We start from the raw sequence: 16538 nt of genomic DNA, 5'->3' as shown, positions 1-16538 counted from the left end.
ATGAAAACCAGTTATTAATTTTTTCCACTCAAGCATCCCTCAGTTGACATTTTATTTAAATATCATAAAGTTTGAAAACCCTTAAACAAGTCAACCTCACAAATCAACTACAGTACTTGGTTATAGAATGACCTGCGTGTTGCAGCTAATGAGCATAAAGGGTACTTTTAGCTGTTTAGCATTTACAATCTGTATCCTTTATACTTTATTATTTTGAGGATGAGTCTTTAGTCTTGTGCTTTTTAATAGCAGACTAAAGTGTGACCGAGGTAAGATCGGGAACCGAAGAGAATACTTACAGCTGAATCTGATCCTTGTATACAGTACATGAAGCTATTTGCAAGACACACCAAACAGATTATGGGCTGCACAACCAGCAGGGGAAAGTTTAGGGTGATGGTCAAAGTCAAGCATAAATTCATTATGCAACACCACCAATAGCAGAACACACCGTATATAGGCAGGTGACAAAGGAGAGAAAATTGAGACCGAACTGCAAAAATAATGATGTAATGATCCCAAGAAAACAAGACAGAAAACTAATAATGCATGGCCTCTGTGGGCTTGTTTGGATATGTCTGGAAACGGTCATTAGTGGTGTTTGCCGAGGCAGTATGTCAACCAGTAGAGATTCCACTGTACTGTTTATCTGTGCTACTAGATTATAACTCACTAGAATATCAGTAAATAGTAATTGGTTATGTAGTACTATATAAAACATGTCTGGGTTGAATTGAATTTCCTGCAGGAATAGCTGTATTGTTGTATACACTTTCCATAATTTAACAGTCACATACCATGATGTAAATAGCATGGTTATTTTGATCACCTCTTACTTTTACTTTATCTTTTATAATATATGAATAAAATGACCTATATATATATATATATATATATATATATATATATATATATATATATATATATATATATATATATACATATATTGTGGCATCGTGAGAGGGTGTGTCATAAGAAGGGAGGTATGTGCAGTCTAATATAATTCATATTATACCGACGAGCTGGATGGCGCCTTGCATGGCTGACACCGCCGTCAGTGTACGAATGAATGAGTGAATGGGTGAATGTGAGGCAAAATGTAAAGCGCTTTGGTGGCCATTGGGTCTGTGAAAGCGCTATATAAATGCAGTCAATTTACCCTTAATATAATTTAGCTAATTCTTTACTAAATTAATTATTTAAAATTAAATTTTATATTAACGTGTGTATAAATATTGTAGAGATTTGGGTGGTGGGCTCTTTTGACATGGGCTAGTTAGAAATTAGTAATTGTATGTTTAATGTTATCCTATAATAATGTTAATGTTATGTACACTACCTTTAAAAGTTTGGGGTCAGTAAGATTTTTATTTTTCTTGTGTTCAGCAATGATGCATTCAATTGATCAAACATGATGGATACATTTACATTTGTTACAAAAGATTTCTATTTAAAATTTCTATTTTCCATTCATCTAAAAAATAACTGTTTTAACATTGATTATAATAAGAAAGTTTCGCTAAATCAGCATATTAGAATGATTTCTGAAGGATCATGTCACTGAAGACTGGAGTAATGATGCTGAAAATTCAGCTTTACCATCACAGGAATAAATTAGATTAAAAAATATATTAAAATGGAAAACCGTTATTTTTAAACTTTAATAATATTTAACAATGCTACTGTTTTTAATGTATTTTTGATTAAATAAATGCAGCTTTGGAGACTCTTCTTTTATGAAAAAAAGTCTAATCGATCTTACTGACTTTAAATAAATCTCACCGACCTTTGAAATGGTAGTTGTACCACTTTTGAAAAACAAATTGCTATTGTTTAAACTTCTATTAGCCTTTTTTTTTTAAATATACTTTCTTTGTCTTCCAGGTTTCCCAAAAAAGCGAGCAGGTGAGTGCTGTTCCTCCTTCCTGTTGCTCTTTCCTTGTGAAACGCCCTCATAGTCCCAGAGAGAAGCACGGCGGCAGCCAGACAGACGGCTAATGCCGGTTTTCTGCAGAAAGTGATATGGGCAGGTTGAGGGTAGACACAACACTGATGCTGCCGCTGATATGAACACAGTGACACAGTATGGAAATAAAACGCTCAGATTCACAGCATTAAGTCAGGCGGTAACACTTTTCAGGTGGTCTCATTTGTTAACATTAGTTAATGCAACATGAACTAACAATGTACAATACATTTGTTATAATATTTATTAATCTTTGCTAAAAAAAATCCAGCTGTTCATTTTAGCTTGCTTATTTGCTTGAGCAGGATCCAAAGCCTACACTCATCAAATGCAAATAAAAAAATTGCAAAACTCACCAACGTCTAGGAATTACAATATATTTAAAATCAAGAATCATAAGAATCTTAATTTTGCATAAACTGCTTAGACTAGTAGTCTTAAATGTGTAATAAAAATGTTTTCTTTAAAAGCTGGTCCTAACTAAAGTCAGTTCGGTCCAATTTGAATTAGAAAAGTACGACTGATTACCTCTTTGTTAACTGCTATTGGCCAAACTAATTCTTAAAGGCATAGTTCACGCACAAATGAAAATTGTGTCATTACTTACTCACCCTCATGTTGTTCCAAACCTGTATGAGTTTCTTCTGCTGAACAAAAGAAGATATTTTAAAGAATGTTGGTAACCAGACAGTTGACAGCATCCATTGACTTCCATTTCGAGTAGGAAAGAAAAAATACTGTGGAAGTCGATGGCTTACGTCAACTGTCTGGTTATCAACGTTTTTCAAAATATCATCTTTTGTGTTCAACAGAAGAAGGAAACTTATACAGGTTTGGAACAACTTGAGGGTGAGTAAATGATGACAGAATGTTCATTTTTGCGTGAACTATCCCTTTAAGTAAGTCTTAACATACACTCTTAAAAAAGGTTCCAAAAGTGAATTTTTGAAGCAAGACCTTTTTTTTTTCCGGTTCCCCAATCTTTCCGTCAACAGTTCTTAAAATAACCATTTTGTTTCTTTTTGTAAAGGGCATTAGAATTACCTGAAGAACCTTTTTCCACTATAAAGAACATTTTGTACAATGGAAAGGTTCTGAGAATCATTAAGTTTTTTCATGGAACCACCAATGCTAATAGAGAACCTTTATTTTTTATTTTAAATCACTATAGTGGCTAAGTTTATGCAACTGGCCCCTGATCGTCTTCAACCATTTATTTTTTTTTTTTTTTAGGAAAATAAGAATTTTTTTACCCCTTCTGAATTACCGGTAAACACTAAGTTTGGGGATGGTACGATTTTTTAAAATGTTTCACCAGGGCTGCATTTATTTGTTCAACAATACAGTAAAACAATAATATTTTGAATTACAATTTAAAATAACTTTTCTATTCTTACATATTTTTAAAAGTTTTTTTTTTAGCATTCTTTGATGTATAGAAAGTTCAAAAGAGCAGCATTTATTTGAAATAGAAGTGTTCTGTAACATTATAAACGTTAGATGAATGGGTTTTTGTTGAATAAAAGTATTAATTTCTTTAAAATAAATATATATTTAGTTAATTTGTTTGAATTAATTTGGAGCCCCTCAAGGGACTTATATTAATAATATATTTTTAAAAGCTTTCGCGTTTTCTCGCAAAACGTTTGCGTTCCCACGAGAAACTTTGCGTTCACTCGCAAAGAACTCAAAAGTTTCCGGGGGGAACGCAATCTTTTTGTGCGTGAATGCAAAGTTTCTCGTGGAGCGCAAAACGCAAAAAAAGTACGCCATTTTTTGAAGATTTACCTTCCTGGAAAGTTCAGCTCCAGTCCTGGTCAAACACAACTAAACCAACTAATTACGATCTTCAGGAGCACGCGATAATTACAGACAGGAGTGTCGGATCAGGGTTGGATCTGAACTCTGCTGCTAGGTAGATGACCAGGAACAGGATTTGGCACCCCTGCTTTAGGGGCTTCGTAAATTAAAGTAACATTAAATCAAAAATAAGAGGAAGAAAATATTTTTTTTGTTACCGGTGGGAAGATGGAGACTTATATGAAATATGATGAGCTTTGCTGTTTGTTACAAGTGTGCAAAACAGCTAAATAGCCTAATTGAAGTCATAGAGACACTTTTTTTTTTTTTTTTTTACAATAAATTCAAAGTACAAATTGATTTTCTCAATTTACCAGGACAATATGCTAAACCCCGCTCTGGGAAGTGCCATCTATAAATGTTTCCCCTTTAAAGTACCATCTGAAAGCTAAACTCAAAATTAACTTAATGGATGACTACGCAACCATCCTGACCCATCAACATGATAGCTCTTTTGTAATTGGTGAATTCACAGTGAACAGTAGTTTGCATTGTGTTGGTCAGAAATGTTTTGTCTGCTCTCTCTGGGCCTGTTTTTGGACATGGGGCATGAGTGTGACCTTTTGTAAGTGGATCCAAATTTCCTGTCTAGTTTTTGTGTGCTGCTGGATAAGAATAGCATGATGTGGCGGTGATGGTGACCCTTTTTCCCGTTTTTGTGTGTGTGTGCGCACAGGACAGGAAGTATTCTCAGCAAGGACCATCCCCCAGACAAAAAGCCCAAAAGCGACAAGGCGTCAGTCCCCCCCTCGCATGAGTTTGACCCCACAGGTAAGAACCCGCCAGTTTGTCTTGAAAGACATCTAAATAATGCATAACTGTCTCGCTCTCGTTTTCTTCCTTTCAAGAATATTTTTGTAGTGCAAAACAAGAGGTTTCAATGTTTTCAAGTTAATTCGTTTGAAAGCTCAAAGTAACTGACGAAGTTAATCAGGTTATTTATAATGAAATGCATATATCTGGGTTGTGACAGCTTGGATATTGTGCAGATATAGTGCACATTGCTCTAAAGAGCAGTGAACTTGCATGTCTGTAGATTTATTGTTTGAGAGATTGAATGCAGACCCAACTCGTGCTGCTGGACTGCGTCAGTCTGTATAAAGATAATTACAGCAGGAACATGTCAAGCTGTGACATCAGAGGGACCACAGGGACCTCAATCATCATTTAAATGCTGGAGTAGCACCTTGTTTAAATGTTTAACACTGACTTTGACTTTTGGCCACCGCTGAGTAATGTGACTCAGTGCAACACTTAAAGGGGTAGTTTACCCATAAACAATAAAACCTGTCATTAAACATTGTATTATTGGCTTATCTGCAACATACGCTACTGTTCAAAAGTTTGGGGTCTGTAAGATTTTTTTTAATTTAAATGCTGTTTCTATTCTGAAAAATGCATCACAGTTAAAAAACATTAAACGGCAACTGTTTTTAACATTGATAGTAATAAGAAATATTTTTTGTGCACTAAATCCGCATATTCAGGGCTCTAGATTGCTAAATGCTCGTATTTTGTGAACCTTTTCACTGTTGATGCGACTGAATTTTGTTAGAGGTCACAGTCACACTGATGCCACTACCAAATTGCCTAGCGCTGCTATTCTGTTGCTTACAACATTCGATGACAAAAGCACCAAAAGCGGAACAAACAGCACTACTCATTTGAACTGCGCCACTCGGACCATTGAACAGCTCGGCCCAAAAGTCAGCGAGAAGATCCAGTGAGAACGTTAGAATTCGGAGCAGAGATTTTAATACAAAGCACAAATGTCTCGTGATTTTTAAATAGTTCGATAAAACAGCGCTGACTTCCTCAACAAAACTGCTGCGTAAAGCAGGATAAATTTTGTGCCACAGCGATCCAGTTAGAAGGCTTTTCGATCCACAAATCTCCAACATTTACCATGGATTTATTGTACACTAACTGTAACCGTGGTGTTGTGGCAGAAAGGTGGGATATTCATATAGAATGTATTATATGAATGCAGACATGTATTTAATGTATTAAAGGAGTAGTGTAACATAATTACAGTATTTTATAGTTTTTGTGCATTTGTATTTAGACAGTGCATTTTGGCTACCGTTTTTCATAACAAATACCACAGACCAATTGCCAGTAGAGTAGAGTCTTAACTCAAACAGGCAGAATATTTTAATTTTACTGTAAAAAAATGAAGTTGTTAGCATTTTTACAGTAAGAAAATGTTTTTAAATCATAATAATGTACATCCACATCTCATCTCATGCTACTGTGAACTCAAGCTACTGTCAAATGTGGATTTCCAAGAGACACATTTTTTTAAATTAGTATTAATATTACATGTGCTGTGCTAGCAAATTAGGTGCTGGTGTCAACCTGGAGCCCTGATATTAGAAAGATTTCTGAAGGATCATGTGACACTGGAGTAAGGGGTTTTTCTATTCCACTGCACTACTTTTCCATTGTTTTTCGATGTAAACGTGCTAGACAGACCTGTTTAACGGTTGCGCTCACGTCTCGCAACAGTCATGCAGGTCTTGTGCATGACAGCTTTCTAAAAACGTGGTGCTCAAGTTCAACCTTTAAAAAATTAGTCTCTATATGTTGCGTTTTTTCCGGCTTCTGACCTGTTTTTTTAACCACACAAACGCGCTCTGTGTGAATGGCCCCTTTTGGCTGCTGAAAATTCAGGAGTAAATAACATTTGACTTTCAAAAATATAAAAAAAGCCTCACTGACCCCAAACTTTTCAACTCTGGTGTATAAATGAAAATATAACAATGAAAAAATTACACTGGAATCATAAAAGGTGACGTTAAAGGGGTCATGACATGAGAAACCAAATTTGCCTTGATCTTTTGGTATATAAGAGGTCTTCGTACCATTAAAACGTCCTGCAAGTTTCATAGCTTAAGACTTCCTCCCCATTATAAACAAATCATTTATTTAATCAAGCTCTAAATACAGCTCGTTCTGGATCCATGGTAAGAAGTGACGTCACGGTACGAAGTGACGTACCAGCGTTTGCATATGACCGCCTCCGGCAAAAGACAACTACGCTTTAAGCGCAAGGCAACTACGCTCATTTCGTATCATTGTCGCGCCCGCGCGCCTCACAAGTGTTCAGTCGACGGATAGCGAGTGGGTCTGTGTACAGGGAAATTACGATGCCACGCAGATGTGCTGTTCCTGGCTGTGGACAAACAACATCTTTGAATACGCTGCGAAAGATCCAGTCGTCAGGGGAAAATGGATACACTTTATTTTATTGCGGACGTCCCAGTCACGGCAGTGTTAGTTTAAGCGTTTGTTCTATACATTTGAAGGATGACTGTTTTGAGAACAAATCCCAAAATGATGCTGGCTTTGCCAGAAAACTGTTGCTCAAAGATAAGTCCGTGCCGACTATTCTGGGCTCAACAACGACGACGCAAACTGTAAGTAATGTATTTAAAACTTTAAACTACTTTTTAAATACGCTGAATCCGCAAATGTTCTGGCTGGGGGCGATAATAATTGATGCATAGGCACTGACATTAGCCAATCATAACAGTGGGCGTTAACACTGAACTCTTAAAGGGGAAACACCCCCAAAACAGACTGTTTGAATCAGAGGATGAGAAACAGGGTGGGAAAAGGTCATAAATCACTACATTTTAAAAGTTTTTTGTAAAAAAAACTATAGTAATACTATAATTGCACCTAAGGGAACATAATAATAAAATAAAAAGAACCATGTCATGACCCCTTTAAATATTTGCTAAAATTTCAAACATTTTAAATGCATATAGAACTCGACCCAGTTGTGTCAGTTTTGCCCAACATGACATTTTTAACAAATTCCCTTCTTGAAAACGGACATTTTTACTATCATTGTATAATTTACGCTTTTCTCAAATGATGTGTGTAGTGCGGTTGCAGTGTAGTTTTATTTTGACTGAGGTGGTCACAAACGGCCAAATGTTTACACAGCGCTTTTCCATACATTGAAAATGAATGAGGACTGAGGCTCTCAAGCCTAAAAATGACAAAAAAAACACTAATAAAGTCTACATGACTTGCCTGCTCTCATACGATAGCTTTCTGTAAGGACTAACATTTTAATTCACAAAAAAAATATTCTCCTTCACCACAGATCCACAAACCTTTCCAATCTATTGCAGGTTTGAAATCAGAAATATGTGAAATTTAAATGTGTAATGAGACACTCTTTTCATTTTTGACTGAACTATTTTAAACATTCTCAATTTGTCAACAGTTGGTTGTCATTTCACTACTTCTTTTCACTCAGTTTACCCTTACGGAGTTAAATGTTACTTTTACTCAGCATACAGCAATATCAAATGCTGGTTCCAGACACATGAACCAAAAGTGAGCAATAAAAAAATCTTTGCAAAAACAAATGCAAAAAAATGCGCATGTTCACACTCGATGGAAAGAATGTATAATTTCTTTATTAACGTCACGTACCAGTGAAAACTTGCTCTTGTATACGTTTCTCTACTCCTCACACATCTGTGTTTCAAACCTGGATTTGAAGTCTTTACTCCTTTATAATCTTTCTTGGGATTAACTAGACATGACTGAAGTGATCAAATCAAGCACATCGGAGCCCATGTTGCCATGCAGCATGGAAGTTTAACCCTGTCATTCCCAGAGCTTTGGTCTTGATATCGTTTTAGCAGCCTGGTTATGCCATTATGTAGGAGGCCCATCTCATCACAAGTTCCGGATGTTGTCACAGGCCTGTAATCCCTCTCGCTCTTCCTGCTGCAGAGACGCACAGCTGTGCGGCCATCGGAGAGGGAAATCTCGTTTCATGATGACAGTTTATTTTAGTAAGGGATCTAGCTGAGTCATCAAGGAGGATATACAGGGTGTGTCTGAGATGGGTATGAGTCATCGTTTTATAAATGATTCGGGAGGAAAGGGAAGCAGTGTCTGTTGGTCATGGATAAACTGACTGTTTGACAACCAACGACCAAGTAACTGTGCATACACCTTTATTTTTGTGCATTAAACCTTCAATAAGTTTACATTGTTTTGTTTTTTTCTTAAAAATTTAGGTAACACTTAGTGTTCTTGTTATACATGTTACATGTTCTAACTGTAGTAATAATAGTAAATTATGCATGACTAACTAACCCTAAACCAAACCCTATTCTTAACCCTACAGCAAGTAAATGTTATTATTTAATATTATTCAGTCAGTACTTAAGGTACTTCACCACTTGCTGTTGTCTTCCCATTTGCCAAATAGGTAGGAAAACTTCAACACCCATAATGCACTGGGCTTGTTGTTGTTCAAGGCCACTCCCAGTCTGCTATGGATATGCTTACTGACTCAAATACTGCCTTGCTTTAGTAGGAAATACTTCTTAGCAAACATTTAGTCATAATGGTGCTGACTTGTATCCTTCCGGGGGGCAAGAATCCGAAGAGCAAACGTTTAGAGGGAGGGATTTACTTTCAGTTTCCAATGAAGGATCTAGCACATTGTAAAAGGCTGCAAAGAGTCATAAATATTTCGAGATTTTCAAAATTAAAATTTCAAACTCGGTCAACATTTCAAACTGGATTACCACGGACATAGTTTTAGGCCAAACAGAAGGGAAAACTGTCAGTTCCGGACAACCACCCTAAGCAATACATTGTCCTGTATAAGAAAGCTGTTGCCATAGTGTTCCGATTTTTACCATTATGCTGTTTAAAGAGTAAATATAGTACGATACTGTTTTCAGTGATAAACCTACCATTACAATAATATTTTCTGTTAATAACCCTCTGTCTACTCGACTGTCCATGGACGGGGATACAAAAATGCCGAAGTATAATCTGTAGTTTTCACAAAAGCCCTGGAGCTGTCAAAATAAATGTGAATTTCTCAGTCCACGTAACATGGAGAATGAGTAAACATTGTTAATTTACATATACTACGACATTGTAACCATACAAAGCGGGTTCAACATCGGTGGAGGTACACCGTAACAAAGACACCTTAATATAAAGTGTATCCATACATTTATAATCCACTCAAAATGTCCTGATGGAAATATGGATTGTGTTAAGACAAAATGATTAATACACTACCCTTTTAAAAGTTTGGGGCTCCTTCAGAAGCCATTCTAATATGCTAAATAAGGAACATATGTTGTTAACAATGTTGAAAACAGCTGAGACTGGGGTTTTTTTCTCAGGAATATTTGATGAATGAAGTGCAGCGTTTATATGAAATACATTTTTTGGGATAAACTGTCTAAAATCTGGTAAAAGTGTTACTTAAAAAAAAACTGAAGTGATACTTGGAATAAGACAAATGTAGATGTATTCTTGTTTTATTGTTTAATTTATTTATTATACAAATTTTATTTAAAAATTGTGCTTTATTGATTTTTGTACCCTTCTAAACTTTTAAAGACTCGAATGTGATCAATTCGGCTGAACTCCACAGATTTCCTCCTTACAAAACGTATATCAGTTACTTTTTCTCTTTTTAACGATATTTTTGTTGCATAATCGTATTATTTCTCTTGCTGTTTTCTGCTGTTTGTGTGTGTGTGCCGCATGTTTTCTGCTGTCAGAACTGCCTGTTCAGAGTGTAGTAGCCGACGGAAGGCCAGAGTCTTGCGGTAAGAGTCAATGGGCCACTGCCGCTGCTCTGGAGTTTTGCTGTGGTTTGTGTGTGTGTGTGTGTGTGTGTGTGTGTGTGAGCATCATTCTTTCCCTTTTATGCCCGCCGGCCTATCAGTCAACCTGCACCAATCCTGTAGCATGTCTTAGTGTCGGGCTATAAATTGGTGGAATTGGATTTAGTCAGACCTGTTTAATTGTCAACAATCTTGGTCCTTTTGCATTATTGAGGTAACATGCGGTGCCTTCCCTCAAACTCCTTTGCCTTTTTGCAACAGTCTCTCTCTGTTACACGTTGGCTGATTTATTTATCTATTATATAGTGAGCTCATGCCTTTAGTTTTCTTTTAATCTTACTTTACAGCCATCTGTTTGATCTAAGTGAACAGAATGAATGAACAGATGCTTGAAACATTTTATTTAGCCAATTCTTTGTGGTTAGTTGACCAAGTGCACCCAACTCAAGTTGTTCATTAAGAATTGAATTTAAAATAAGCACATCATTTTCATGCAGTATTTTGACAATTAAATTACTAGTTTTCTCACATGGGGGTCTCGTTCACTAACCACGCATGCATGCTTATTTTTGCGCATAAAACCTGTGCGAATGTTTACATGCAAAAATCTGTTTACTTTTTCTCAAAATTTAGGACAAAAATTGTATAACCAACTCAGATTACATGTACAAACACACAAATGTTAGAAATATGGTTTTGTGTTAAGACAAAATTTATATTTAAATGGAATGTAATAATAATTATACAAAATGTATAAATTAATCAAAATTGCACATATAATACATAGGAGGATTAAAAAGACCCATCTAGGACAGATGTCACATCCATAAAGCAATACAATTCCAATTGCAGGTCGTCTAGTCCTGTTTTATTGAGTGTGGTTGTCACAAATTTGGAGTGCATAGGTTTATCAAGTCCAATTTAATGGCTACACACACTCAGCCCGAGTGTTTGCGAGTGCATATGTGTGTTTTTGTGTTAGCAGCACAAATGGAGAAATTCACTTTGTAGCCATCACGCATGAATGGCTTATGAGCTACACCAAATGCTTCATGTAAACACACTGATCCAGTCTGGTGAGATACTTGTTATCTGACATGTTTTATTTGTTTTTTTTACGCTTCCACTCTTCACAAAAGCAGCGGCCATGTAAAAACTGTTAAAAGACACTAGTCAGATAAGGCATACATCTTTCTGTAATTTCTGTACTACACATTTGCATTGGCAGATCTGGAATAACAATATGCTTCACACACTGAAATATTCAAATTTAAACAAAAAACAAATATTATCTGGGCTGAATAAATCTTAATTTGTGTAGTTGGTACACAAGTGTTTTGTATGTTCACAACTCTTTCCTGCTGTATTATGATTTATTTATTTGTAAGTGCTTATAGTTGATTTCATTATTATAAACTTGCTTTTTTAATCTTAATCTTTTTCTTAAGACTTCAGTGCTGATTATTATTTTGATAGATTGCAGGGTCTTAATTTATGATCTGTACAACAAGTATATAATACAGTATATACTTTTCATAGTATTGTAAGGATATGCTAGTTTGAAATCAAAATTTACCCCATTTACTTTATTAATACACCTTCCTGATCTTAATGTAAATAGCGTTTTATCAGTGCACATTATTCTTGAGACAATTATTTAGCTGTATCCTTCATCGTAATGCAATAACTTGCTTCTACACTAACACCATTAAACCTTCTAAAATATATTGTATTAATATTCATTGAAAATAATGACTTTTATTCTTGTTGAATGTTGTTTCTCTTGGAAATACTTATGAATACAAAAGTAAAATGGGTTGCAGACTCTGTTTCATCTTGACTTTGATATCTAAAATCTTTCCTATTTCTCCTTGAGCATATTTTCCACATATTCACACATACTGTTCAAAAGTTTGGGGTCAGTACAATGTTTTTAAAAGAAATCTCTTGTGCTCACAAAGGCTGCATTTCTTTGTGAAACTGTAATATTGTGAAATAGTATTACAGTTTTTAAAAACTGTACTCTATTTTAATAGATTTTAAAATGCAATTGTAATATGCTGATTTGGTGCTCAAGAAACGTTGAAAACATTTATTCTGTTTCTTTTGGAAGCCATTATACTTTTTTGGGGTATTCTTTGATGAATAGAAAGAACAGAAGATCAGCATTTATTTGAACAGGGTTTTTTTTTCATAACAATATAAATGTCTTGTCACTTTTGATCAAATGAATGCATATTTGCTGAATTAAAGGATTAATTTAATTTAAAAAAAGTACTGATTCCACATTTTTTAACAGTAGTGTTTGAGTTTACAAGTCATTTTCTCACATAGACTTCCTGTAAAGTCACTGGCATGCCGGAAAAGAAACAGGTTTTTGTTGTTTATGTCGTTTCTAAAGCTCTTTTATGACTGAGTGCATCTGGCACGCTCAAGGCCTTTTAAGAAATCATTTTCGGTGCGTTCACCTACAGTCTCTCAACCGTTTGTTGTGTTTTTACATACACACAACCACTATACTGTATGTGACCAGGAATAACTCGCTCTTCTTTATCCAGCTCCTTGAGTGCTACTTACCAAGTCCTCATCCTTTCTCCTGCACCCTAATATATCTTTCCATTTCTTTCTGTCTGCTTGTCTCTCAGGGCTTGTGCAGCGTTGTGTCATCATCCAGAAAGATGAGAACGGCTTTGGGCTGACAGTGAGCGGCGACAACCCTGTGTTTGTGCAGCTTGTAAAAGAGGGTAAGAAAGATACAAACCATGTTGTTCATTGTCCTTGTTTTGCCCTCTATAACATGCACATGCAGAGCAGTTTCACGAGTGACTTAAACACACACTTGTCTCTTTTAACTATCCAGCCTTAGATAATTATCCAGTTGTGCAACACCACAGTACGGTATAATTACGACACTGACAGTGCTAAATACATAGTTGCTTTTACCAGTAACTACAGTGAGGCAGTGAAAATGTGTATTCAAGCTACTTGTGATCATCCTTACACTGTACTGTGGCGATATTATGGCACAATGATGGTTTCAGATCAAGGAACTCATATTTTTTTTATTCCAGCAGACTCCATGATCTCTCTTTCTCTTATTTTGCATATAGATGGAGCTGCCATGCGAGCTGGTGTTCAGACAGGCGACCGGATCATAAAGGTGATCAGGGGCTTTACTGTGATGAAGTTGAGATTTATTGGTGGATTTTAATATAACTTCTTGAGATTCAGTTAAAAATGAGCGTAGTCTGCATGACCAACCCCAGAAACTGTTATTTGGGCTTGTGTCTTTAAGCCCTGAGGTTATTATAATACAAAAAAGCTCTCCAGACAGGCTCACCTGATGCCGGCAGGATGCCTCGGGTGCCGTGTTCTGCCTCCTGCTGGCGGAATACAGAAGAATAGATGTATATATTTCTCTGGTCATACTTAAGAGTTCGGAAATCTTAATATGTCATAATTATGATGTGACGTGTTCTATCGTTCAAAAGTTTGGGCTCAGTAAGTGAAGTAGTCTCCTGTGCTCACCAAGGCTGCATTTATTTGATCAAAAATATAGTAAAACAGTATTATTGTAAAATACTATTACAAATGAATATACTGTAACTGTTTGAACATATTTTAAAATGTAATTTATTCATGTGATGACAGATGAGTTTTCAGCATTATTAATCCAGTCTTTACTGTTACATGATCCTTCAGAAATCATTCTAATATGCTGATTTGGTGCTCAAGAAACTCTTATTATTATGATCCATGATGAAAACAGTTGTTGTTTTTTAATTGTGAATAATTTTTCAGGATTTTTTTCCATCTTTTGTTAGATTATAAATGACTTTACTGTCACTTTTGATCAATTTAATGCATCCCTGCTGATTTAAAAATATTATTTGTTTAAAAAAAAATCTTACTTTTGAACAGTTGTGTACCTTCACATCAGTTCTGTCAGAATAAAATGGACACATTGGGCCTTTTAATATTTCTTCTCATTTCCACTATCCAACAAAGACAGGAAGCTTTAGTGGAGCATTGGTGTATCTAAATGTTGTTATGTTTAGTTTGTAATTTATGCTTTATCTGTGTGTATATATAATTATCATGCTGTCACAGAGAATATTGGGAAATGGCCATATTGCTCTTAATGTTGAGTATCATTATGAATTTAATCAGTTTTTTTTTTTTTTTTCCTTCATGCAGGTCAATGGGACATTAGTTACACATTCAAATCATGTAGAAGTTGTAAAGCTAATAAAATGTAAGTAGCCTGTGGCTTTCACTTTAATAATTTAACTGAAGTTATTCACATTTAAAGTGAACAATACTGTGCAGTTGTTGGTTTCTCTGTACAGATAACCTATTTGTGTGTGTGTGTGTGTGTTTGTTTACAGCGGGCTCCTATGTGGCCCTAACCGTGTTGGGGAGACCGCCAGGCCTGCCTCAGATCCCCCTCTCAGACGGCGAGGTGGAGGAGGGGTCTCTCTTCTCGCTCACTTCCCCTCACTCCCCGGGGCCCATCGGTCCAAACCGCTCCTCTTCTTCCCCCAGCCCCTCGGAGCGCAGACCCACCCCTCTGCCTGTATGGGTAAGAACTCAGTCTTGTCCTCAGATCACCAAAAAACAGCCTTGATCTCCATCAGCCATCGTTCTTTTTCTATCAAAGAACTGTAAGCCTTTTACTACAGTAACTCATTGTGTGTTTGAGGGATCACAGCAGCAAAAATACAACAGCAGTCACATGCTTTCATACAGACAGTGTTTCAGACAGATAACAGAGCTGTGGCTCTACACAAAAATTATTTCTGGGTTGCTAGATTGAGTATTTCCTCATAACCGTTTAAAGGACACACTACAGTTTGAAAGTTTGGTGTCAGATTTACTTTTTTTAAGCAAGAACCCTTTAAATTGATCAAAAGCAACAGAAAAGACTTTTGAAACATGTAAGGCTACAAAATATTTCTATTTCAACTTTATATTCATCAAATACTGAAAAAATGTATCACTGTTTGCACAAAAATTATAAACGGCACATCTGTTTTCAACATTTATAATTAAAGATGCACCAATTGATCGGCTGGGGATCGGAATTGGCCGATTTTCACGTGATCGGCCACGACCGGCCGGTCAGTCTGACATATGTCGATTTTATGCTGGTCAAATGCACTCGGGCGCGCATGATTAACAACGCGCAACATCAGCATCACACGTGCACACGGAATGCACATTTAGGAAACCCTGTGAATTACGGCCGCTTCACACCGCAAGCATGAGCAGCGCGTATTTTTTTTCGGCATGCATGTTAATCAATGCATTCACACCGTGAGCGTCAAGCAGGAGCGCCGCGTGAGTCTATTCTTGCTGAGCTGCTCACGCTCAATTAAAGTTAAAGCACACTTTTGGTGTAAAAAATGTAAATGATTTAACACAAAGTGCCCAAAATGCACAGATTTTGCATGTCTAGTGTGTTTTAACAAGAACTGTTAGAAAAGAAAATGAAGACTCATTAATATTGATAGAAAATGTACAGATTTAAACTTGTTTTTATTATTCAGTTTGGTTAAAAGTATATGGTGAAAATAAAAATGTGTGTGTGCTGTAAAGTGGTTAGAAAAAATGAAATCGGAATCGGCTAAAATCGGCATGTCAAACTCAATGAAAAATCGGAAATTGGAATCGGCCTAGAAAATTGTAATTGGTGTATCTCTATTTATAATTATAAGAAATGTTTATTGAGCACCAAATCAACATATTAGAATGATTTCTGTTATGTGACACTTAAATTCAGCTTTGCCATCACAGAAATAAATTACACTTTAAAATATATTAGAAATAATATTAAAATAATAATAATAATAAAAATAATATTGTAATAATATTAAACTCAGTATTTTTGATAGAATAAATACAATATCAGTGAGCATAAGATAATACTTTCAAAAACATTTAAAAATGTAAAAAAAAATTTATCTGGTTACACTTTATTTTGGTGGTACACTTTAGACATTATACTAACTTAGCAGTACTAAGTTACTAACTTATACTAACTGATTAAAAACTTTGCATCTACATGTCATAGAACTCTCATT

General features: G+C 35.7%; 1 protein-coding gene across 2 annotated transcripts in view; it reads left to right on the top strand.

The window, feature by feature from the left end:
- Window positions 1–16538, top strand: part of arhgef12b (Rho guanine nucleotide exchange factor (GEF) 12b) — a 72785-nt gene that overhangs the window by 29179 nt on the left and 27068 nt on the right. The window contains exons 2-7 of one of the 2 annotated variants that reach the window (XM_079606019.1): window positions 1885–1905; window positions 4503–4597; window positions 13101–13199; window positions 13566–13615; window positions 14653–14710; window positions 14844–15037. In XM_079606019.1, the coding sequence (XP_079462145.1) occupies window positions 1885–1905; window positions 4503–4597; window positions 13101–13199; window positions 13566–13615; window positions 14653–14710; window positions 14844–15037 (517 nt within the window). The remainder of the gene's footprint in view (window positions 1–1884; window positions 1906–4502; window positions 4598–13100; window positions 13200–13565; window positions 13616–14652; window positions 14711–14843; window positions 15038–16538) is intronic. The other variant, XM_079606020.1, reaches the window with a different exon arrangement.

The sequence above is a fragment of the Phoxinus phoxinus genome (assembly GCF_949152265.1).
Source record: "Phoxinus phoxinus genome assembly, chromosome: 3".
NCBI lineage: Eukaryota > Metazoa > Chordata > Actinopteri > Cypriniformes > Leuciscidae > Phoxinus > Phoxinus phoxinus.
This window is presented reverse-complemented; position numbering and strand designations above follow the sequence as displayed.